The sequence below is a fragment of the Oncorhynchus tshawytscha genome, linkage group LG10 (assembly GCF_018296145.1).
Source record: "Oncorhynchus tshawytscha isolate Ot180627B linkage group LG10, Otsh_v2.0, whole genome shotgun sequence".
In the NCBI taxonomy this organism is placed as follows: domain Eukaryota; kingdom Metazoa; phylum Chordata; class Actinopteri; order Salmoniformes; family Salmonidae; genus Oncorhynchus; species Oncorhynchus tshawytscha.
In genome coordinates this window covers 10,263,872-10,290,375 of record NC_056438.1, presented here as the reverse complement: position 1 = coordinate 10,290,375, position 26,504 = coordinate 10,263,872, and the positions used below count along the sequence as shown (strand labels likewise).

The 26,504-nt window shown below is 45.0% G+C and overlaps 1 protein-coding gene across 1 annotated transcript in view; it reads right to left on the bottom strand.

Annotated features, from left to right (window-relative positions):
- Positions 1–20,760, bottom strand: part of LOC112235095 (protein Shroom4) — a 110,594-nt gene extending 89,834 nt beyond the window's left edge. Inside the window, exon 1 of the mRNA XM_042329320.1 lies at positions 20,307–20,760. Coding sequence (XP_042185254.1) covers positions 20,307–20,429 — 123 coding nt within the window. The 5' untranslated portion in view covers positions 20,430–20,760. The remainder of the gene's footprint in view (positions 1–20,306) is intronic.
- Between the last annotated feature and the right edge of the window lie 5,744 nt (positions 20,761–26,504).

Sequence of the window (26,504 nt, the reverse complement as noted above, 5' to 3'; positions counted from 1 at the left end):
GGACTGCTCCATGTAAGGACTGCTCCATGTAAGGACTGCTCCATATAGGGACTGCTCCATGTAAGGACTGCTCCAAGTAAGGACTGCTCCATGTTAGGACTGCTGCATGTAAGGACTGCTCCATGTAAGGACTGCTCCAAGTAAGGACTGCTGCATGTAAGGACTGCTCCATGTAAGGACTGCTCCATGTAGGGACAGCTCCATGTAAGCACTGCTCCATGTGGGGACTGCTCCATGTAAGGACTGCTCCATGTGGGGACTGCTCCATGTAAGCACTGCTCCATGTAAGGACTGCTCCATGTAAGACTGCTCCATGTAGGGACTGCTCCATATAAGGACTGCTCCATGTAAGGACTGCTCCATGTTAGGACTGCTCCATGTAAGGACTGCTCCATGTAAGGACTGCTCCATGTAAGGACTGCTCCATGTAAGGACTGCTCCATGTAGGGACTGCTCCATGTAAGGACTGCTCCATGTAAGGACTGCTCCATGTAAGGACTGCTCCAAGGACTGCTCCATGTAAGGACTGCTCCATGTAGGGACTGCTCCATGTAAGGACTGATCCATGTAAGGACTGCTCCATGTAGGGACTGCTCCATGTAAGGACTGCTCCATGTAGGGACTGCTCCATGTAGGGACTGCTCCATGTAGGGACTGCTCCATGTAGGGACTGCTCCATGTCAGGACTGCTCCATGTAAGGACTGCTCCATGTAAGGACTGCTCCATGTAAGGACTGCTCCATGTAGGGACTGCTCCATGTAATGACTGCTCCATGTAAGGACTGCTCCATGTAAGGACTGCTCCATGTAAGGACTGCTCCATGTAGGGACTGCTCCATGTAAGGACTGCCCCATGTAAGGACTGTTCCATGTAAGGACTGCTCCATGTAGGGACTGCTCCATGTAAGGACTGCTCCATGTAAGAACTGCTCCATGTAGGGAATGCTCCATGTAAGGACTGCTCCATGTAGGGACTGCGCCATGTAGGGACTGCTCCACGTAAGGACTGCTCCATGTAAGGACTGCTCCATGTAAGGACTGCTCCATGTAGGGACTGCTCCACGTAAGGACTGCTCCATGTAGGGACTGCTCCATGTAGGGACTGCTCCATGTAGGGACTGCTCCATGTTAGGACTGCTCCATGTAAGGACTGCTCCATGTAAGGACTGCTCCATGTAAGGACTGCTCCATGTTAGGACTGCTCCATGTAAGGACTGCTCCATGTTAGGACTGCTCCAACAAGGAGGGAGCCATTTTGGACACCGTCCTGGGGTCCAGTCTCCGCTCAGCCAATAGAAACTCTCCGTCGGACCTGTTGGTCGTTCTCTCACAGCCCTCTGTTTCATACTCTGCTCCTGTGTCCCAAACACCAACCTATTCCTTACATACTGCACTACTTTACCCTATGGGCCCTGGTCTGAAGTAGTGCACTACCCTATGGGCCCTGGTCTGAAGCAGTGTACTACCCTATGGGCCCTGGTCTGAAGCAGTGCACTACCCTATGGGCCCTGGTCTGAAGTAGTGCACTACCCTATGGGTCCTGGTCTGAAGTAGTGCACTACCCTATGGGCCCTGGTCTGAAGCAGTGTACTACCCTATGGGCCCTGGTCTGAAGCAGTGCACTACCCTATGGGCCCTGGTCTGAAGTAGTGCACTACCCTATGGGTCCTGGTCTATAGCAGTGTACTACCCTATGGGCCCTGGTCTGAAGTAGTGCACTACCCTATGGGCCCTGGTCTGAAGTAGTGCACTACCCTATGGGTCCTGGCCTGAAGCAGTGTACTACCCTATGGGCCCTGGTCTGAAGTAGTGCACTACCCTATGGGCCCTGGTATTAAGTCGTGCACTACCCTATGGGCCCTGGTATAAAGTAGTGCACTACCCTATGGGCCCTGGTATAAAGTCGTGCACTACCCCATGGGCCCTGGTCTAAAGTAGTGCACTAGCCTATGGGCCGTGGTCTGAAGTAGTGCACTACCCTATGGGCCCTGGTCTAAAGTAGTGCACTAGCCTATGGGCCCTGGTCTGAAGTAGTGCACTACCCTATGGGCCCTGGTCTAAAGTAGTGCACTAGCCTCTGGGCCCTGGTATAAAGTAGTGCACTACCCTATGGGCCCTGGTATAAAGTAGTGCACTACCCTATGGGCCCTGGTATTAAGTCGTGCACTACCCTATGGGCCCTGGTATAAAGTAGTGCACTACCCTATGGGCCCTGGTCTGAAGCAGTGTACTACCCTATGGGTCCTGGTCTGAAGTAGTGCACTACCCTATGGGCCCTGGTATAAAGTAGTGCACTACCCTATGGGTCCTGGTCTGAAGTAGTGCACTACCCTATGGGCCCTGGTATAAAGTAGTGCACTACCCTATGGGCCCTGGTATAAAGTAGTGCACTACCCTATGGGCCCTGGTATAAAGTAGTGCACTACCCTATGGGCCCTGGTATAAAGTAGTGCACTACCCTATGGGCCCTGGTATTAAGTAGTGCACTATATAGGGAATAGGGTGCCATTCGGGATATAACGCTACATCCGCCTCACTGACTGCCAACTGGTCCCATCACTCACAGCTAGGAAGCAATTCCCTTTTTTCATCTGTAGACTGACATCATAGATCATAGAATATAAGAAGATAGAAAGGTCTACGAGAGTCACAATAATCTATTTTTCTATATTAGAGTGTCCAGAAACAATATGTGAATTTTGTGATTCTCCCGATTCTATATGTATTGCTGTTTGATACTGTGATTTTATTGCGATGATGATGTTCCAAACATATGGCTCACTATATGTCTGCTGCAGAGAGACGAGAGAGAGCAGGAGAAAACAGTTTGAATCAGTCAGGGAAACAAATAGCATGTTGGCTCACTATATGTCTGCTGCAGAGAGACGAGAGAGAGCAGGAGAAAACAGTTTGAATCAGTCAGGGAAACAAATAGCATGTTGGCTCAGTATTTAGAAAGAAGATGGAGAACAAGCTATCAGATCAGAAATACCAGCGTTTTGACGTAGGTACAGCCTGGGAAGTGTCCATTTAGTATAGTCCCTCAAAAAAATGGAGCTACGTAATTGTGTATTTTTCCTCTGATCACGTACAGTACTAGTTAGAGGTCGACCGATTATGATTTTTCAACGCCGATACTGATACAGATTATTAGAGGGCCAAAAAAGCCAATACCGATTAATCAGCCGATTTATTTGTTTATTTGTAATAATGAAAATTACAACAATACTGAATGAACACTTATTTTAACTTAATGTAATACATCAATAAAATGGATTTAGCCTCAAATAAATAATTAAACATGTTCAATTTGGTTTAAATAATGCAAAAACAAAGTGTTAGAGAAGAAAGTAATATGTGCCAATATGCAATATGTGCCAATGTAAGAAAGCTAAAGTTTCAGTTCCTTGCTCAGAACCTGAGAACATATGAAAGCTGGTGGTTCCTTTTAACAGCCATTAGGCTGATAGGCTTAAAGTCATAAACAGAGCTGTGCTTGCTAAGAGCTGCTGGCAAGACGCACCAAAGTGCTGTTTGAATGAATGTTTACGGGCCTGCTGCTGCTCAGTCAGACTGCTCTATCAAATCAGACTTAATTATAACATAATAACACAGAAATACGAGCCTTTGGTCATTGATATGATCGAATCCGGAAACTATCATTTAGAGAAAAAAAAAGTGTATTATTTCAGTGAAATACGGAACCGTTCGGTATTTTATCTAACGGGTGGCATCCCTAAGTCTAAATATTCTTGTTACATTGCACAACCTTCAATGTTATGTCATAATTACATAAAATTCTGGCAAATTAGTTCGCAATGAGCCAGCCAGCCCACACTGTTGCATATACCCTGACTCTGTGTGCAATGAATGCAAGAGAAATGACACAATTTCACCTGGTTAATATTGCCTGCTAAACTGGATTAGTGATTATGATTGATTGTTTTTTTAAAGATAAGTTCAATGCTAGCTAGCAATTTACCTTGGCTTCTACTGCATTCGCGGAACAGGCAGGCTACTGGTGGAGTACAATGGTTAGAGCGTTGGACTAGTTAACTGTGCGGTTGCAAGAATGGAACCCCTGAGCTGACAAGGTGAAAATCCCTGAACAAGGCAGTTAACCCACTGTTCCTAGGCCGTCATTGAAAATAAGAACGTGTTCTTTACTGACTTGCCTAGTTAAATAAAGGTATAAGAAAAAAATAAGGAAAAAAAATACATCAGAATTCGGCGCCCAAAAATACCAATTTCCGATTGTTATGAAAACTTGAAACCGGCCCTAATTAATCGGCCATTCCGATTAATCGGTCTACCTCTAGTACTAGTAGTTAAATGTTTGGAAGAAGTAGGTTTTCCCTGTTTTCAGTCTGAATTTGAAATCCCTCTCATTACATAAATGATGAATAAAACTCAACTTTACTTTAAAAATACATCCTAGTTTATATCCTCATACATCATAGTTTACATCATAGTTTACAATCTAATACATCATAGTTTATATCCTAATACATCATAGTTTATATCCTCATACATCATAGTTTACATCCTAGTTTACATCCTAATACATCATAGTTTACATCCTAATACATCATAGTTTATATCCTAATACATCATAGTTTATATCCTCATACATCATAGTTTACATCCTAATACATCATAGTTTACATCCTCATACATCATAGTTTACATCCTCATACATCATAGTTTACATCCTCATACATCATAGTTTACATGCTCATACATCATAGTTTACATCCTCATACATCATAGTTTACATCATAGTTTACATCCTCATACATCCTAATACATCATAGTTTACATCCTCATACATCATAGTTAATCATCCTCATACATCATAGTTAATCATCCTCATACATCATAGTTTACATCCTCATACATCATAGTTTACATCCTCATACATCATAGTTTACATCATAGTTTACATCCTCATACATCATAGTTTACATCCTCATACATCATAGTTAATCATCCTCATACATCATAGTTAATCATCCTCATACATCATAGTTTACATCCTCATACATCATAGTGTACATCCTAATACATCATAGTTTACATCATAGTTTACATCCTCATACATCATAGTTTACATCCTAATACATCATAGTTAATCATCCTCATACATCATAGTTTACATCCTCATACATCATAGTTTACATCATAGTTTACATCCTCATACATCATAGTTTACATCCTAATACATCCTAATACATCATAGTTTACATCCTAATACATCATAGTTTACATCCTCATACATCATAGTTTACATCCTCATACATCATAGTTTACATCCTCATACATCATAGTTTACATCCTCATACATCATAGTTTACATCATCATACATCATAGTTTACATCCTCATACATCCTAGTTTACATCCTCATACATCATAGTTTACATCCTCATACATCATAGTTTACATCCTCATACATCATAGTTTACATCCTCATACATCAAAGTTTGATTTGGAAGTAAACTAAATGCACAACTTATGCATAACTTATAAAATATGCATAACTTATCAAATATGCACCACGAATTGATGGATTAAGACACAAGTGAAGAAGCAGCAGAGAACGAACATCCTTACAAACTACAACTATGACCAACAAAGTAATTCTAGGATCAGCTTCCATTCCTAGTCAGGAGACCTAGTCAGGAGGTCACAGACCTAGTCAGGAGGTCTCAGACCTAGTCAGGAGGTCACAGACCTAGTCAGGAGGTCTCAGACCAAGTCAGGAAGTCTCAGACCAAGTCAGGAAGTCTCAGACCAAGTCAGGAGGTCTCAGACCAAGTCAGGAGGTCTCAGACCTAGTCAGGAGGTCTCAGACCAAGTCAGGAGGTCTCAGACCAAGTCAGGAGGTCTCAGACCAAGCAGGCAACAGCCTCACGGAGATTCATCAAGCAGTGTCAGAACGGAGGAAAAGAAGGGTGTGTGTTGGGGGTAGTGTGTGTGTTGGGGGTTAGTGTGTATTGGGGGGTAGTGTGTGTTGGGGGGTTAGTGTGTGTGTTGGGGGTTAGTGTGGTTTGGGGGTTAGTGTGTGTGGTCAGGGGGTCTAGTGTGTCTGTGTTGGGGGATAGTGTGTGTTGGGGGGTTAGTGTGTGTGTTGGGGGTTAGTGTGTGTTGGGGGGGTTAGTGTGTGTGTTGGGGGGGATAGTGTGTGTTGGGGGTTAGTGTGTGGTTGGGGGTTAGTGTGTGTTGGGGGATAGTGTGTCTCAGGGGCTAGTGTGTGTGTTGGGGGTTAGTGTGTGGTTTGGGGGGTTAGTGTGTGGTTTGGGGGGTTAGTGTGTAAGTGTGGGGGGATAGTGTGTGTTGGGGGGTTAGTGTGTGTGTTGGGGGGTTAGTGTGTGGTTTGGGGGTTAGTGTGTGGTTTGGGGGGCAAGTGTGTGTTGGGGGGATTCATGTGTGTTGGGGGTTAGTGTGTGTGTTGGGGTTAGTGTGTGTTTGGGGGGTTAGTGTGTGTGTTTGGGGGGTTAGTGTGTGGTTTGGGGGTTTTGTGTGTGTTGGGGGATTGGTGTGTGTTGGGGGGGTTGTGTGTATGTGTTGGGGGGTTAGTGTGTGTGTTGGGGGGTTAGTGTGTGTGTTGGGGGGGTTAGTGTGTGTGTTGGGGGGGGTTAGTGTGTGTGTTGGGAGGTTAGTGTGTGTTGGGGGGTAGTGTGTGTGTTGGGGGGTTAGTGTGTGTTTGGGGGGTTTGGTGTGTGTGGGAGGGGGGTTAGTGTGTGTTGGGGGGTTAGTGTGTGTGTGGGGGGGGTTAGTGTGTGTGTTGGGGGTTAGTGTGTGTGTTGGGGGGTAGTGTGTGTGTTGGGGGGTTAGTGTGTGTTGGGGGGTTAGGGGTTGGGGGGTTAGTGTGTGTGTTGGGGTGGTAGTGTGTGTGTTGGGGGGTAGTGTGTGTGTTGGGGGGGTTAGTGTGTGTTGGGGGGTTAGTGTGTGTGTTGGGGGGTTAGTGTGTGTGTTGGGGGGTAGTGTGTGTGTTGGGGGGTAGTGTGTGTGTTGGGGGGTTAGTGTGTGTGTTGGGGGTTAGTGTGTGTGTTGGGGGGTTAGTGTGTGTGTTGGGGGGGGTGTGTTAGTGTGTGTTGGGGGGTTAGTGTGTGTTGGGGGGTTAGTGTGTGTTTGGGGGGTTAGTGTGTGTGTTGGGGGTTAGTGTGTGTGTTGGGGGTTAGTGTGTGTGTTGGGGGGTTAGTGTGTGTGTTGGGGGGTTAGTGTGTGTGTTGGGGGGTTAGTGTGTGTTGGGGGTGTAGTGTGTTGGGGGGTTAGTGTGTGTTGGGGGTTAGTGTGTGTTGGGGGTTAGTGTGTGTGTTGGGGGGTTAGTGTGTGTGTAGTGTGTGTGTTGGGGGGTTAGTGTGTGTGTTGGGGGGTTAGTGTGTGTGTTGGGGGTTAGTGTGTGTGTGGGGGGTTAGTGTGTGTGTTGGGGGTTAGTGTGTGTGTTGGGGGGTTAGTGTGTGTGTTGGGGGTTAGTGTGTGTTGGGGGTTAGTGTGTTGGGGGGTTAGTGTGTGTGTTGGGGGTTAGTGTGTGTGTTGGGGGGGGTTAGTGTGTGTGTTGGGGGGTTAGTGTGTGTGTTGGGGGTTAGTGTGTGTGGGGGGGGGGTAGTGTGTGTGTTGGGGGTTAGTGTGTGTGTTGGGGGTTAGTGTGTGTGTGGGGGATCTATTGTACAATCTATTGTGACAATGATGTATACATATGTGCAGCTTATGCTCCTCCTTCAGATTCATCATATTATGATGATCAGTTTTTTATCTCCAGACAGAAATCATTACATTTCAGGCAGAGGGTAAAGTGCTTTGTGGAGATTTCAATGCAAGAACAGGTTCTGAGCCTGACTACACTGATGTGGGAGGTAACCACCACATATTTGGACACTCCTCCTTGTACAGTAGCCCTATTATCAATAATAGAAACAGTCCTGACCAAATACTGAACAAAAATGGAAAAGAGTTAGTACATCTCTGTCGAGCCTTAGGCCTGTACATGCTTAATGGTAGAATCAGAGGGGACTCTTTAGGTCAGTTTACTTACTGCTCAGCTCTTGGGACAAGTGTAGTCGATTATGCCATCACTGACATTGACCCCTCCTCCATTAGTGCATTCACTGTCAGACCACAGACACCATTGTCAGATCACAGTCAGATCAACGTGTTTCTGAAGAAATTAACCGGCAATATTCATTCAAAAAACAGCCCAATAAACTCTACAACATAAACCAATCGTACAGATGGGCTCCAAACAGTGCAGAGACATTCATTGAAACATTGAACTCAAATGAAATGATGAACTCTATACAGTTTTTCAATAAGTCACGGTACCAAAACAATAAAGATGGTGTCAATTCAGCTTCTCAAAACATCAACTGCATATTCCAAAAAGAAGCATCGAAAGCAAATTTGAGAAAACCAAAGAAATGCAACATCAGAAGGAAAAATCAAAATGTTTCTGACAAATGGTTTGATAATGGATGTAAAACAATTAGAAAACACCTAAGACAAATGTCAAACAAAAAACATAAGCAGCAAAACAACCCAGAGCTACGATATGAATACTTTGAAACTCTGAAACAGTATAAACAAACACTGAAACGCAAGAAATTGAATTATACCAACAAGATACTTGATGAAATTGAAAACGCAATTGACCAAAATCAGTTCTGGGACATGTGGAACAATTTAAGCACAACAAAGCCACAATAATTAGCCATACAAGATGTAGGAATTTGGAAAACTTATTTTGATAATCTATACAAAAACATCCCACAAAAAGACCTACAACAGAACCAATTAGAAATTAAAGAAAAATTGAACATCCTTGAATCAGTCATTTAAAAACAACCAAAATCCACTAGATTACCCAATAACACAACAAGAACTAAATGAAAAACTAAAATCTATTAAATCAAAGAAGGCTTGTGGTCTAGACAACATCAGAAATTATATGCTGAAAAACAGCACACCTGAGTTGCAAAATGCTGTGCTTAAATTGTTCAACATGGTTTTAATTTCTGCTTCCCTGATGTCTGGAACCAGGGGCTCATCTCCCCTATCCATAAAAGTGGAGACAAATCAGACCCCAATAATTACAGGGGAATTTGTGTAAACAGTAACTTGGGAAAGATTTTCTGTAGCATTTTGAATTCAAGAATTCAAACCTTTCTTCAAGAAAAAAATGTAATAAGTAAATGTCAAATTGGCTTTCTCCCTAACCATCGCACTACTGACCATATATACAACTTACTTAACTCTCCCCCTCCATCTCTCCCTCTCTCCCCCCTCCCTCTCTCCCCCTCCATCTCTCCCTCCCTCTCTCCCCCTTCCATCTCTCCCCCTCCCTCTCTCCCCCCTCCCTCTCTCCCCCTCCATCTCTCCCACCCTCTCGCCCCCTCCATCTCTCCCTCCCTCTCTCCCCCCATCTCTCCCTCCCTCTCTCCCCCTCCATCTCTCCCTCCCCCCCTCCATCTCTCCCCCCTCCATCTCTCCCTCCATCTCTCCCTTTCTCTCGCACCCCTCCTCTCCCTGTCCACCGCTCTCTCGCTCATCTCTCATTCTCCATCTCTCTCTCTCTCCATCTCTCTCCATCTCTCTCTCTGTCTCCCTCCCTCTCTCCCCCTCCCTCTCTCCCCCTCCATCTCTCCCTCCCTCCATCTCTCCCTCCTCCTCCCCTTTCTCTCGCTTTCAGCTTGACCAAATCTTGACCTTCCAGCTGGTTATAGTATTCTCTTCTATCTCTCCTCTCCATCACTAGCAACCAGCCCAGAGGCTAAAGCCACAGGAGCCAAACACACACATTCCATCAGATAGCAACCACACCAACCCCCCTTTTTCTCCCCCTCTTTTAGGTCCACCAGGCCCTATCTCTCCCTCCCTCTCTTTTCTCCCCTCTTTTAGGTCCACCAGGCCCTATCTCTCCCTCCCTCTCTTTTCTCCCCCTCTTTTAGGTCCACCAGGCCCTGTCTCTCCCTCCCTCCCAGGCCCCTTCAGCTCCTAGTTAAACACAGCAGAACAAACGTCTCTACCGACAATAATGTCCAACCAGCGCCAACAATCTCGTTCTCGGATCTGGATCAAAAAAACAAACTATAATTAAACGTCAAGCACCCAACTAAATGTTAACTCTCTCTCAACAGCCAAACTGGGAATGAATGAGCCATCTGAAACACCAGAATGTGTAACACAAAACCGTCCCCCACTCCACTGCAAATTCCCCAATCCCTTACTGTTCCTAAAAACATTGGTTCCTACTCACTATTTAGACGGCTAGATTTTTTCTGGATAAAGTTTGTTGTATTTAAAGGCATTTAAAGGTATTAAAGCACTAGAAACATTATTAACATTATCGCTGCAACTGCGATAACATCTCTAAATCTGTCTACACCCCCCAATAACTTGATTTGATTTGATTTAAAATGGAGGACAGGGGGAAAAAAGCGTGACTAGTTTATCCTGTTACCGTGGTAACGGCATCAAGCGTGTAGCACGTGGCTTCGTGTTTTCGGTCACACCACAGCTTGAGAACGAAGGACTGCTATGAAACGGAAAAAGGTGTTTCTACACCCAAGGGGTGAAGGAACGGAGGAGGAGGAGGAGAGAGAGGAGTAGTGCTGAGAAGAAAGAACACCGGATATGAAGAAGTCATTGTCTGTTTTTCCAGAGGACATACGTGGACACACACACACACACACACACACATAGCTCTGGTATTGAGGCTGAGGTTTTACTGTGCTTTCTGTGGCTAAGGCATGGTAACACTGGAGAAAACTGTAAACACACAAGCACGCACTCAAACACACTGTAAAACACACACTGTAAACACACACACACACACAAACAAACAGCAATGGAACAAACTGTAAACACAGAAACAAAAACACACATGATTATCCTTACATTACATAAAGGAAATGACATATCATTCTCAAAATTACATTTAAAAGGCTGTTGTGGTTTTGGGAAGAGTTGTGAAATAGGATTATAAACAGGACAACTTACCTGGTAAAATAACGGATAAATAACGGATAAATAAATAAACAGGACCCTTCTCCTTGTCCTCTTATAACCACGCCAGGGATTTACAGTGTTAAATATTGATTGGGGGCGACTAGTAACGAGATTCTCATTTGAGTTTCTACATGAATCAACTTGTCATGGTACAGTCAGTTTAAAAACCTGTACAACATTTAAAACCGTTAACATTGGGTTAACTTACGACCGTAACTTGACCAAACACGAGTGTTCCATCTGAGATGCTCGTGGACTGTGTTTCTCAGGTCGACTCACTAGGTTTGGGAATTATCCAGATGTTCATATCGTTAAACCGTCCTTCTTTCATCCCAGGATTTACGGTATTACCGGCTTAGTACACAAGGGTGCGCCAAAAAAATGTAAAAAAGCCCATTGGGCCTATATTACCAGAATGCTAACAAAATTGGCACAATTAATAGCGAAGTTCCATGGAAGCTGCTTGCTAAATATTCTATGAAGGGCAAATGAAAATAAACACATTTTTAAGATAGCCAATCCAACTCATAAAGTTACACACATATATAGGTAGAAGCTACTGAATGTCATTTTTGGTGAGTTTGGACATGTACAAGCGAATATAAACTAGAGACATTGTGGGAAAAAGGTTGACGCATGTTTCTCTGAAGGAAGAACAGTACTGGCTCGAGAGCAGCATGTGTACACGCTGTATCTGTGTGGAGTCGCTAGAGCAACGGGCCTGCCTGCCTTGTTGGAGCAGACGGGCCGAGAATGGAGAGAGAAAAAACTCAAGGAAATCAAGATATCTGGACAGCTGACACTGCTTTCTCAAACACAGCAGAAAGCTAACACCATACACCATGCACCTTATTAATTCAGCCACTTACTGAGATAACAGGCAAGTTAAGCTTAGGGATCGTGTTAATGCAGAATTCTGAGGTTTTTTAAACAGAAATATCCAGTGGTGTAAAGTAATTAAGTAAAAATACTTTAAAGTACTACATAAAAGTCATTTTGGGGGGGTATGGGTACTTTACTATTTATATTTTTGACAACTTTTACTTCACTACATTCCTGAAGAAAATAATTTACTTTTTACTACATACATTTTCCCTGACACCTAAAATTCATTGTTATATTTTGAATGTTTAGCAGGACAGGAAAATGGTCCAATTCACCCACTTATCAAGAGAACATCCCTGCTCCTCCCTACTGCCTCTGATCTGGAGGACTCATGAAACAGAGAACATCCCTGCTCCTCCCTACTCCCTCTGATCTGGAGGACTCATGAAACAGAGAACATCCCATGTCATCCCTACTACCTCTGATCTGGAGGACTCACTAAACAGAGAACATCCCTGGTCATCACTACTGCTTCTGATCTGGAGGACTCACTAAACAGAGAACATTCCCTGGTCATCCCTACTGCCTCTGATCTGGAGGACTCACTAAACAGAGAACATCCCTGGTCATCCCTACTGCCTCTGATCTGGAGGACTCACTAAACAGAGAACATCCCTGGTCATCCCTACTGCCTCTGATCTGGAGGACTCACTAAACAGAGAACATCCCTGGTCGTCCTTACTGCTTCTGATCTGGAGGACTCACTAAACAGAGAACATCCCTGGTCATCCCTACTGCCTCTGATCTGGAGGACTCACTAAACAGAGAACATCCCTGGTCATCCCTACTGCCTCTGATCTGGAGGACTCACTAAACAGAGAACATCCCTGGTCATCCCTACTGCCTCTGATCTGGAGGACACACTAAACAGAGAACATCCCTGGTCATCCCTACTGCTTCTGATCTGGAGGACACACTAAACAGAGAACATCCCTGGTCGTCCTTACTGCTTCTGATCTGGAGGACTCACTAAACAGAGAACATCCCTGGTCGTCCTTACTGCTTCTGATCTGGTGGACTCACTAAACAGAGAACATCCCTGGTCATCCCTACTGCCTCTGATCTGGAGGACTCACTAAACAGAGAACATCCCTGGTCATCTTTACTGCTTCTGATCTGGCGGACTCACTAAACAGAGAACATCCCTGGTCATCCCTACTACCTCTGATCTGGAGGACTCACTAAACAGAGAACATCCCTGGTCATCCCTACTACCTCTGATCTGGAGGACTCACTAAACAGAGAACATCCCTGGTCATCTTTACTGCTTCTGATCTGGCGGACTCACTAAACAGAGAACATCCCTGGTCATCCCTACTACCTTCTGATCTGGAGGACTCACTAAACAGAGAACATCCCTGGTCATCCCTACTACCTCTGATCTGGAGGACTCACTAAACAGAGAACCTGGTCATCCCTACTACCTCTGATCTGGAGGACTCACTAAACAGAGAACATCCCTGGTCATCCCTACTACCTCTGATCTGGAGGACTCACTAAACAGAGAACATCCCTGGTCATCCCTACTACCTCTGATCTGGAGGACTCACTAAACAGAGAACATCCCTGGTCATCCCTACTACCTCTGATCTGGAGGACTCAAACTCCCTGGTCAAACAGAGAACATCCCTGGTCATCCCTACTCTCTGATCTGGAGGACTCACTAAACAGAGAACATCCCTGGTCATCCCTACTACCTCTGATCTGGAGGACTCACTAAACAGAGAACATCCCTGGTCATCCCTACTACCTCTGATCTGGAGGACTCACTAAACACAAATGCTTTGTTTTTAAATTATGTCTGAGTGTTGGAGTGTAACCCATTTTGACTTGTTTTAAGGACATTACATCAAAGTTGTATCAGCCTGTAGTGTGGTTTTCCACTTTAATTTTGAGTGTGACTCTAAATCCAGACCTCCTTGGGTTGATAAATTTGATTTCCATTGATAATTTTGTGTGATTTTGTTGTCAGCACATTCAACTATGTAAAGAAAAAAGTATTTAATAAGAATATTTCATTCATTCAGATCCTTTATTTTTTTGAGCAGTGTATAAATATATATACACATACATACAAATATATATATATATATATAGAGAGAGAGAGAGAGAGAGAGAGACGTCCGTATATCTGGAGTAGGACAGCAACAACAATTCAACCCCTCTGATGTTATTTCTGAGTGTTATTAAAGGGAGAAGTCTAGCAGCAACAGCTTAGGGTGTTCAGAGAGGGAGAAAGGGAGAGATAGTAGGGAGAGAGAGAGCGAGAGTTAGGAGAAAGGGACAGAGATAGGAGGGAGAGAGAGAGAGAGTTAGGAGAAAGGGAGAGATGAGAGGAGAGAGAGAGAATTAGGAGAAAGGGACAGAGATAGGAGGGAGAGAGAGAGAGAGTTAGGAGAAAGGGAGAGAGATAGGCAGGGAGGGGGAGGGAGGGAGGGAGGGAGGGAGGGAGGGAGGGAGGGAGGGAGGGAGGGAGGAGGGAGGGAGGGAGGGAGGGAGGGAGGGAGGGAGGGAGGGAGGGAGGGAGGGAGGGGGAGGGAGGGAGGGAGGGAGGGAGGGTTAGGAGAAAGGGAGAGAGATAGGAGGGAGAGAGAGAGTTAGGAGAAAGGGAGAGAGATAGGCGGGAGGGAGAGAGAGTTAGGAGAAAGGGAGAGAGATAGGAGGGAGAGAGAGAGTTAGGAGAAAGGGAGAGAGATAGGAGGGAGGGAGGGAGAGAGAGTTAGGAGAAAGGGAGAGAGATAGGGGGAGAGAGATAGGAGGGAGGGAGAGAGAGAGAGTTAGGAGAAAGGGACAGAGATAGGAGGGAGAGAGAGAGTTAGGAGAAAGGGAGAGAGTTAGGCGGGAGAGAGAGAGTTAGGAGAAAGGGAGAGAGATAGGGAGGGAGGGAGGGAGGGAGGGAGGGAGGGAGGGAGGGAGGGAGGGAGGGAGGGAGGGAGGGAGGGAGGGAGGGAGGGAGGGAGGGAGGGAGGGAGGGAGAGAGATAGGAGGGAGAGAGAGAGTTAGGAGAAAGGGAGAGAGATAGGCGGGAGGGAGAGAGAGTTAGGAGAAAGGGAGAGAGATAGGAGGGAGAGAGAGAGTTAGGAGAAAGGGAGAGAGATAGGAGGGAGAGAGAGAGTTAGGAGAAAGGGAGAGAGATAGGCAGGGAGAGAGAGAGAGTTAGGAGAAAGGGAGAGAGATAGGAGGGAGGGAGAGAGAGTTAGGAGAAAGGGAGAGAGATAGGAGGGAGGGAGAGAGAGAGAGTTAGGAGAAAGGGAGAGAGATAGGAGGGAGGGAGAGAGAGTTAGGAGAAAGAGAGAGAGATAGGAGGGAGGGAGAGAGAGTTAGGAGAAAGAGAGAGAGATAGGGGAGAGATGGTGAGAGAGAACAGCTGGAGAAAATAATCACAAATGACAACAGTATACCACCATCATAGCCACTGACACTTTAGGACGTTTCCACGTAAACGGACCCCAGAGCACCAACATGTAAAAGGACCAAGTTTGGACAGCACAGTACAGGGGTGTGTACAGGGGTGTGTACAGGGGTGTGTACAGGGGTGTGTACAGGGGTGTGTGGGGTACAGGGGTGTACAGGGGTGTGTACAGGGGTGTGAACGGGGTGTACAGGGGTGTGAGAAAGAAATTGGGAATGTTAACGTTAAGAAAAAAATCCCTAACTGAAAAACCCCCACCGCCCCACAAAATTCAAATCAAACTGCATTTATCAAAAAGTGACAAAAGTACCACTAAAATGATCATAAAAATAACAGTTCAACAGATACCTAATGAAACAACGCTGTAACGTCGGCAGGAGAGAAAAAAATGTGTTTTATTTTACGTTATGAGAGCAGCAGCTGAAGCAGACAGTGGGGAGGTGCTGTGGGGAGGTGCTGTGGGGAGGTGCTGTGGGGCAGTGGGGAGGTGCCGCGGGGAGGTGCCGTGGGGAGGTGCTGTGGGGCAGCGGGGAGAGGCTGCGGGGAGGTGCTGTGGGGGTGCTGTGGGGAGGTGCTGTGGGGCCGTGGGGAGGTGCCGCGGGGAGGTGCCGTGGGGAGGTGCTGTGGGGCAGCGGGGAGGTGCTGCGGGGAGGTGCTGTGGGGCAGCGGGGAGGTGCTGTGGGGAGGTGCTGTGGGGAGGTGCTGTGGGGCAGCGGGGAGGTGCTGCGGGGAGGTGCCGTGGGGAGGTGCTGTGGGGCAGCGGGAGGTGCTGTGGGGCAGTGGGGAGGTGCCGCGGGGAGGTGCTGTGGGGCAGCGGGGAGGTGCTGCGGGGAGGTGCCGTGGGGCAGCGGGGAGGTGCCGTGGGGCAGCGGGGAGGTGCCGCGGGGAGGTGCCGCTGGGAGGTGCTGGGTGCTGTGGGGCAGCAGGGAGGTGCTGCGGGGAGGTGCCGTGGGGCAGCGGGGAGGTGCCGCGGGGAGGTGCCGCTGGGAGGTGCTGCGGGGAGGTGCCGTGGGGCAGCGGGGAGGTGCTGCGGGGAGGTGCCGCTGGGAGGTGCTGCGGGGAGGTGCTGTGGGCAGCGGGGAGGTGCCGCGGGGAGGTGCCGCGACCGGGAGACCCATGAGAAGGCGAACAATTTGCCCAGCGTCGTCCGGGTTAGGGAAGGGTTTGGTCAGCCGGGATGTCCTTGTCCCATCACGCTCTAGCGACTCCTTGTGGCGGGCCGGACGCAGTGCACTCTGACACCGTCGCCAGCTGTACGGTGTTTCCACCAACACATTGGTGTGGCTGGCTTCCGGTTTAAGCGAGCAGTGTGTCAAGAAGCAGTGCGGCTTGGCAGGGTCGTGTTTCAGAGAACGCATGGCCCTCGACCTTCGCCTTTCTCGAGTCCGTAGGGGAGTTGAAGCGATGGGACAAGACTAACTACCAATTGGAAATCACGAAATTTGGGAGAAAAAGGGGTAATTTTGTATTTGTTTATTTGTTTAATCCCTAGAGAGAGACAGAGAAAGACAGAGAGAGAGAGACAGAGAGAGACAGACAGAGAGACAGAGAGAGACAGACAGAGAGAAAGACAGAGAGACAGAGAGAGACAGACAGAGAGAAAGACAGAGAGAGAGAGAGAGAGAGAGACAGAGAGAGACAGAGAGAGAGAGACAGAGAGAGACAGAGAGAGAGAGAGAGACAGACAGAGAGAAAGACAGAGAGACAGAGAGAGACAGACAGAGAGAAAGACAGAGAGAGAGAGACAGAGAGAGACAGAGAGAGACAGAGAGAGAGAGAGAGAGAGAGACAGACAGACAGAAAGACAGAACGACAGAGACAGACAGGGAGACACAGAGAGACAGAGAAAGAGAGCGACAGAGAGAGAAAGACAGAGAGAAAGACAGAGAGAAAGACAGAAAGACAGAGACAGACAGAGAGACACAGAGAGACAGAGAAAGAGAGCGACAGAGAGAGAAAGACAGAGAGACAGGATGATAGGAGGACTAAGGGTTCTACACAGTGCTCGAATTAGACTGAAATAGGTGCCGATACTGTTTATATTTCGATGAGTTCCACAACACTTTGAGCTAATATTCTGTAAGAGGAACAGGAGTTCAAACAGTAGAACACTCAGCTCCGGTACTTGGCTTCGGTGCTCCTGCCCAAGTCAACCACTGACTGCAGCAGGTTATTATCAGTAAAGACACGTTAAATATCTCTCTCTGGTCCATTTCCCAGAGAGCATCCTGAGTGTCACATGGGGTGGTGTGTATGGATGACTGTGACTGTGCCAAAACATGAGGCTCCCTTTCTAAGAATGTCTACCAAATGGGGGGTATCCCTCTTCTCTCTGTTGCTCCCCCTCATCTTCCCCCTCTCACCGGCTCAGAGAGGGGTGGATCTGGAAGACACACACACCACACACACACACGCTGATTCGCACTCGTCTCCTCCATCTTTATTGTTGAAGCATAAATCAACACTTTGGCTGAATGGAATGCAGACCAGTGAGACCACAGGGTGTGTGTGTGTGTGTGTGTGTGTGTGTGTGTGTGTGTGTGTGTGTGTGTGTGTGTGTGTGTGTGTATGTGTGTGTGTGTGTGTGTGTGTGTGTGTGTGTGTGTGTGTGTGTGTGTGTGTGTGTGTGTGTGTGTGTGTGTGTGTGTTCTTTCTGCCCAGCTCTCTCACACACACTTCATTGACTGAAAATCTTGACACTATTAATAAGAGAAAAGTAAACCATGAATCAGATTGGCCTAAATGAAAACAGACACACACACTACAGTGATATACCGTGTGAGAGATGGACACTTTTCTAAAAGCCATTACAAACTAATCTATTTGATCCCTCTCTGTTCCGTCCCTTTTAAAACCCCAACACATCATCATTAAACTCCACCAGACAGCTCCCCATGTTGTCATAACACCCTCCTCTCTGAGACAGACAGAGAGACAGAGAGAGAGAGAGAGAGAGAGAGAGACAGAGAGACAGAGAGACAGAGAGAGAGATATTCCCTCCACATTCCCTAGATATTCCCTCTACATTCCCTAGATATTCGCTCCACATTCCCTAGATATTCCCTCTACATTCCCTAGATATTCCCTAGATATTCCCTCTACATTCCCTAGATATTCCCTCTACATTCCCTCCACATTCCCTAGATATTCCCTCTACATTCCCTAGATATTCCCTCTACATTCCCTAGATATTCCCTCCACATTCCCTAGATATTCCCTCTACATTCCCTAGATATTCCCTCTACATTCCCTCTACATTCCCTAGATATTTCCTCTACATTCCCTAGATATTCCCTCTACATTCCCTAGATATTCCCTCTACATTCCCTAGATATTCCCTCTACATTCCCTAGATATTCCCTCTACATTCCCTCTACATTCCCTAGATATCCCCTCTACATTCCCTAGATATTCCCTCTACATTCCCTAGATATTCCCTCCACATTCCCTAGATATTCCCTCTACATTCCCTAGATATTCTCTCTACATTCCCTAGATATTCCCTCTACATTCCCTAGATATTCCCTCTACATTCCCTAGATATTCCCTCCACATTCCCTAGATATTCCCTCTAAATTCCCTAGATATTCCCTCCACATTCCCTAGATATTCCCTCCACATTCCCTAGATATTCCCTCTACATTCCCTAGAAATTCCCTCCACATTCCATAGATATTCCATCTACATTCCCTAGATATTCCCTCCACATTCCCTAGATAATCCCTCCACATTCCCTAGATATTTCCTCTACATTCCCTAGATATTCCCTCCACATTCCCTAGATATTCCCTCTACATTCCCTAGATATTCCCTCCACATTCCCTAGATATTCCCTCTACATTCCCTAGATATTCCCTCCACATTCCCTCCACATTCCCTAGATATTCCCTCCACATTCCCTCTACATTCCCTAGATATTCCCTCCACATTCCCTAGATATTCCATCTACATTCCCTAGATATTCCCTCCACATTCCCTAGATAATCCCTCCACATTCCCTAGATATTCCCTCTACATTCCCTAGATATTCCCTCCACATTCCCTAGATATTCCCTCTACATTCCCTAGATATTCCCTCTACATTCCCTAGATATTCCCTCTACATTCCCTAGATATTCCCTCCACATTCCCTAGATAATCCCTCCACATTCCCTAGATATTCCCTCTACATTCCCTAGATATTCCCTCTACATTCCCTAGATATTCCCTCCACATTCCCTAGATATTCCCTCTACATTCCCTAGATATTTTCTATGGATCCTGGTCAAAAGTAAAGCACTAAATAGAGGATGAGGAGCCATGTGGGATGTAGACATAACATCTACTTCATGGAACAATAACACCAACCTGTCTGCTGTAGAACATGTGTACTAACTCTCTCTTTTTATAGGACCTGTTTTTTGTAACTAGGCAAGTTAGTTAAGAACAAATTCTTATTTACAATCACGGCCTTCCCCCGGACAAACCCAGATGACTCTGGTTCAATTGTGCACCGCCCCATTCATGACCGGTTGTGATACAGCCTGGAATCGAACCAGGGTGTCTTGAGATGCAGTGCCTTGGACCCCTGCGCCACTAGTTGTTTGTTTTTAATATTATCTAAAAAGAGGTATCCAAAATATTTACAGGTAGGAGCATATCAGCATATCATTGTATGTCCCTGACATTTTATCTCTAAAGTTTCTTAGAAAATACATTTAAAAATGTGTAGATACATTTACTGGTGAGGTGCGACTACATAGGTGACAATGTAGTTTTCCTGGATAGTCAACAAGGGTAGTTACACCGTTCTACACAGACTGGGCATGTAGATAGTAGTTACTATGTAACTATGTAACAGACTGAAACCACATAAATGTAGGCTGACAAAATGCACATTGCATTGGCTATAGGCCTACATAAAATGTTGCAAAGCTGTCAGCCTTTAACAGTAAAAAAAAAAAACGCTATTCCACGACAACATAGAGCGTTGGTGGCTTTCTGAAATCCAAATCACGACTCACTTTAGTGATGATGAGCGGTTCTCCGTGTTCGAGACCTCCTTTCAGCGTGAAGCCCCAAGGCGAGCCTCCCTTCAGCTGGACTTGGATATGGTTAAACGAAACGAGCTGCTCAACCGTCTCCATTCTCGATCTCTTTTACCGTTATTATCCTCGCCGTAATCGACCACGAGGAGTCACTTTTCTACCGGCGCAGTTTAAGAACTCTGAGTCTCCATCACGGGTCTACCACCGGAACGGACAGAGGAATGAGTGTGAGAGAGGTGGGGGGAGGGCTCAAAAAAAGTTTGGCCAGTGTTCCAAAACTTCTCTGACGCGTAGGAAGAAGTTATTTCCCAGTCCCACTATTCGAAAGCGAGTTTGATTGACTTCTTTCGCAGCCAGTCACGGTAGAGATTGAGCTGTGATTGTCCAATGAGAGCGCCCAGAGGGATGGACGTGTCAGGCGTCAACCGCTGCGTTGTATCGCCTTGTCTGTCTGAAAAGACACAACTTTAGAGAAATACATGTATCCGCTATGTAGTGTGATACGTTCCAAATGGTACCCTTTCCCATATGTAGTGCACTATTTTTGACCAGGACCCATAGGGTAGTGCATTATATAGGCTATAGTGAGTCGTTTGAGACGTAATTCCTGTGAATATCCAGTCGTTCATTTGTAACCTGAAACCGCTACTTTAGTAGCGGTGTTGTGAAGCTGTAAAGTTATTAGGCCCATTAAGTTGTTATTAACACATTAAAAAAAAAAACTTTTTGTTGTCGGACATGTTTGAGACATAGGGGTCGCCTAGGCGTAGTTAGCCTACAGTAAAACAACATCGATATGTTTTCTATCCACTCTAATCATTTATTAAACATTTTGTGAAAGAAATGTTTACATTTCTTAAGCCTTAAATTAAACAATTATTCAACTGTGAGCACGTTGATGAGAGCAAATGATATCTTACCTGTATATAACCATATATAAACATAACTGAGAAAATAAAGAAACCTTTAGTTTGAAATGGATTGTCTTCAGATGGGTCTATTGTTTTTCCTGTTCACTTTTCCCACATTCTTCTCCCCTGTAATTCACTTCAGATAATGACCGTTGTGGAATGTTTCAAACTGGCCCAACCTCTAATTTCTAAATACTGTGTGTGTGTGTGTGTGTGTGTGTGTGTGTGTGTGTGTGTGTGTGTGTTTCTAAAAATGACTTGCAACTAAAGCCTGCAGCCATTCTGTAGTTTTCCCTTAACAATAATACATTGGATTTCTTCACATTTAATTGTTACAAAGTGGGATTAAAATGTATTTCCTTTTGATTTCTTGGCAACAATCTACACAACATAGTCTGTAATGTAAAAGTAGATGAAAATGTATATTTCTTTTAATGATTAAAAAAAAATGAATAACTAAAATATAGCCATTGCATAAGTATTTCTTTAGGGAAACCTAAATTAGTTTGGGAGTAAAATTTGGCTTAGCAAATTACATGTACTCACTGTATGAAATAATAGCAGTTTACTTTATTTTTGAATGACTTACCCTTCTTCTGTCCCCATACACACAACATCTGTAAAGTCAAGTATTACATTTCAAACACAGATTCAATTACAAAGACCAGGGAGCTTTTCGAAAGCCTAATTTCGTATTTATTTAAATGTAACCTTTATCTAGGCAAGTCAGTTTAAGAACTAATTCTAATTCTAATTATGGCAACTCTGAATAATTGATTATCAGAGGTCTCAATCTGGACTGGCTGATGCCAGAATCGCTTAAATTAAAAGGCATTTGTAAAAAACTCAATCTTCCTCAACTAATAACTAATACCTACCCATCCTAATCCAAAAGACTCGGAAAAGTCTACATTAAAATACCTTATCTTAACAAATACACCTCAAAAATATATAGCTAGTGGGTTATTTTGCTAATGACATCGGTGACCACTGCCCTATTGCATGTATCAGAGACACTAGGCTAAAAAAAAAAAACTGACCCCCATATACTTCCAAAGAGAAACTATAAACACTTCTCAGAGCGAGCATTTATCCATGACCTTTATTACTCCGAGCATTTATCCGTAAACTGCATAATGGACCCCGTTTAAGCATTCTCTTTCTTTTCATCTTTGTTTTTTACCTCCAAGGCTGGTAAACACACCTCGTTAAAGAGACTTAAGGTTTTAAAATTTAAAAAATAAAACGAATCCTTTTCCTGCAAAAGAATCAAACATGGGCCTTTTGTATTGCTTGTAACTGTTTCGGGTAATACAAGTTCTTGTGCTGTTAGGGGAATAACCTGTTAGGGGAATAACCTGTTAGGGGAATAACCTGTTAGGGGAATAACCTGTTAGGGGAATAACCTGTTAGGGGAATAACCTGTTAGGGGAATGACCTGTTAGGAGAATAACCTGTTAGGAGAATAACCTGTTAGGAGAATAACCTGTTAGGAGAATAACCTGTTAGGGGAATAACCTGTTAGGAGAATAACCTGTTAGGAGAATAACCTGTTAGGGGAATAACCTGTTAGGGGAATAACCTGTTAGGGGAATAACCTGTTAGGGGAATAACCTGTTAACCTGTTAGGGAATAACCTGTTAGGGGAATAACCTGTTAGGGGAATGACCTGTTAGGGGAATAACCTGTTAGGGGAATGACCTGTTAGGAGAATAACCTGTTAGGGGAATAACCTGTTAGGGGAATAACCTGTTAGGGGAATGACCTGTTAGGGGAATAACCTGTTAGGGGAATGACCTGTTAGGAGAATAACCTGTTAGGAGAATAACCTGTTAGGAGAATAACCTGTTAGGGGAATAACCTGTGTAAATGTAACAATCTGCTGTTTTTTTTGTGTGTTATCTGTGATCGTTTTGTTTTGTCTTGTGTAATTTCTTAATCATTCTACCTAAACTGTATGTGTAAGCATGTACACGCAGGGCCCAGCTGTAAAAGAGACCTTGGTCTCAGTCTTTGTTCCTTGTTGAAAGAAAGGTATAATAACAACCACCGCTTCCAAGTGGTTATCAATAATCCTCGCTAAAGTTCAGTCCCTGGATAATAAAATAGACAAGCTCAGGGCGAAGGATCTCCTTCCAAATAGACATAAGGGACTGTAACATACTCTGTTTTACAGAATTATGGTTCTTTCCGGATATACTGTCCCCGTCCATTCAGCCAGCGGGGTTCTCCGTCCATTGTGTAGACAGGAAAAAATATATCTTCGGGAAAACTAAAGGTGGAGGTGTATGTTTAATGATTAACTATCTGCAGTGTGATTGTGGTAACATACAGGAACTTGTGTCCTTTTGTTCTCCCGATCTGGAATAGCTCACCATTAAATGCCGACCGCATTACCTCCAGAGAGAATTCTAGTCGGTCATCGTCACAGACGTGTATATTCCCCCTCAAGTCGATACCAAGCCGGGTCCTCAGAGGATGTGCAGAACAGCTGGCTGGAATGTTTACAGATATATCCAATCTCTCCCTGTCTGTTGTCCCCACTTGCTTCAAGATGTCCACCATTGTTCCTGTACACAAGAAAGTGTAGGTAACTGAACTAATGACTATCGCCCTGGAGCACTCACTTCGGCCCTCAAGGAACCACACTGGACTTTGTGCAAACTTGGAAAAAGCATATCTTGAAACCACATTTATTGTAGCTGGGGACTTTAATAAAAGAAAATCGAAAGAAAACGCTACTGAAGTTCTATCAGCACATCTCCTACTTGTGTATCGAGCACTTCTAACCATTGCTACTGCCCCTTCCGGGAGGGCTACGAGGCCCGCCCCCACCCTCCCTTTGGTAAATCAGATCACGCCTCCTTTAGTCATAAAGGTAAACAGGCTGTATCTGTGGTAAGGACTGTTCAACGTTGGTCTGACCAATCGAAATATATATGTTTCAGGATTCATTTGATCACTCACTCGGACTAGGGAATGTTCCAGGCGTTGCCTCCGAGAATAGTATCGACCATCTACACTGACTCAGTGACTGGGTTCATCAGGAAGTGCATAGAGGATGCTGTTCCCATGGTGACGATTAGAACCTATCCAAACCAAAAACTGTGGATATATGGCAACATTCATGCAAAACTGAAATTGCAAACCACCGCATTTAACCATGACAAGGTGACTGGGATGGATGGATGGGTACAAACAGATCATCTATACATACCATTACAGTCAGAAAGTATTCCGACCACTTTACCTTTTCCACATTTTTTTAACAGCCTTATTTTTGCCCTCATCAATCTACACACAATACCCCATAATGACAAAGTAAAAAAATTGCCAATTTATACAAAATTAAACACTGAAATATCACATTTACATAAGTATTCAGACCCTTCACTCAATACTTTTTCAAGCACCTTTGGCAGCGAATACAGCCTTGAGTCTTCTTGAGCATGACGTTACAAGCTTGGCACGCCTGTATTCGGGGAGTTTCTCCCATTCTTCTCAAACTCAATATCTCTCAAACTCTGTCAGATTGGATGGGGAGAGGTGCTGCAGAGATATTTTCAGGTCTCTCCAGAGATGTTCGATCGGATTCAAGTCCGGACTCTGGCTGGGCCACTCAAGGACATTCAGAGACATGTCCCGAAGCCACTCGTTGTCTTGGATGTGTGATTAGGGTTGTTGTCCTGTTGGAAGGTGAACCTTCGCCCCCAGTGTGAGGTCCTGAGCACTCTGGAGCAGGTTTTCATCAAGGATCTCTCTGTACTTGGCTCCATTCATCTTTCCCTCAATCCTGACTAGTCTCCCAGTCCCTGCTGCAGAAAAACATCCCCACAGCATGATGCTGCTGCCACCACCATGCTTCACCGTAGGGATGGTGCCAGGTTTCCTCCAGATGTGAAGCTTGGCATTCAGGCCAGAGAGTTTAATCTCGGTTTCATCAGACCAGAGAATCTTGTTTCTCACGGTCAAAGTCCTTTAGGTGCCTTTTGGCAAACTCCAAGTGGACTGTCATGTGACTTGTACTGATGAGTGGTTTCCATCTGGCCACTACCATAAAGGCCTGATTGGTGGAGTGCTGCAGAGATGGTTGTTCTTCTGGAATGTCCTCCCATCTCCACAGAGGAACTCTGGAGCTCTGTCAGAGTGACCATCAGGTTCATGGTCACCTCTCTGACCAAGGTCCTCCCCTGATTGTTCAGTTTGGCTGAGTGGCCAGCTCTAGGAAGAGTCTTGGTGGTTCCAAACTTCTTCCATTTAAGAATGATGGAGGCCACTGTGTTCTTGGGGACCTTCAATGCTGCAGATTACTTTTTTTTGATACCCTTCCTCAGATCTGTGCCTCAACACAATCTAGTCTAGGTGCTCTACAGACCATTCCTTCAACCTCATGGCTTGGTTTTTGTTCTGACATGCACTGTTAACTGTGGGACCTTATGTAGACAGGTGTGTGCCTTTCCAAATCATGTCTAATCAATTGAATTTACCACAGGTGGACTCCAATCAAGTTGTAGAAACACCAAGGATGATCAATGGAAACAGGAAGCACCGGAGCTCAATTTCAAGTCTCATAGCAAAGGGTCTGAATACTTAAGTTTTTTTTTATATATACATTTGCAAAAATGTATCCACTGCATTTTTAACTGCTTTTTTTTCACAAAAAAGGGTGTTTTATATAGAGAGTCAAAACGGCAGCCAATATGATCAGTAATGAGAGTACGCCCACTCCAGTATTGCCACGTGTCCACAGGCTAGGGATCACGTATAAGCCTACTTTAAATGATGGACAAAAGTGGAATCATCTATCTTTGTCAAAACCGCAGCCAAGATGATCAGTAATGCCTCCACAATAAGATCCTGGATATTTATTGGAAAAGAGCATCAAACTCATCACCATGCACTTTCATCATTTATTTCATCTGTAGCCTAATGAACTGCATGGTTTCCTGACAAGTCATAGTGAGGACCACAGTTTAGATCGATATGGTGATTATATCAATATGATTTGTGCATAAAAGTTTCCACCATTTTTCTTGCATAATTAATTTTACCGACAGATCCCACCATGGCCAGCGTATTTGTTTCGACGACATTTGAACTGAAGTTTCCATTCAGGCCGGTCATGAAATCTTCTATCCGACAGACTTGTACTTTACTCACGTAAAAAGGTTTGAAACCTTTATCTTTTGATTGAAACCTGGTTACAGGTACATCCGTTCTGAACTTATCCGTCACAGTAAGACAAACATCTTGAGATCTGTGC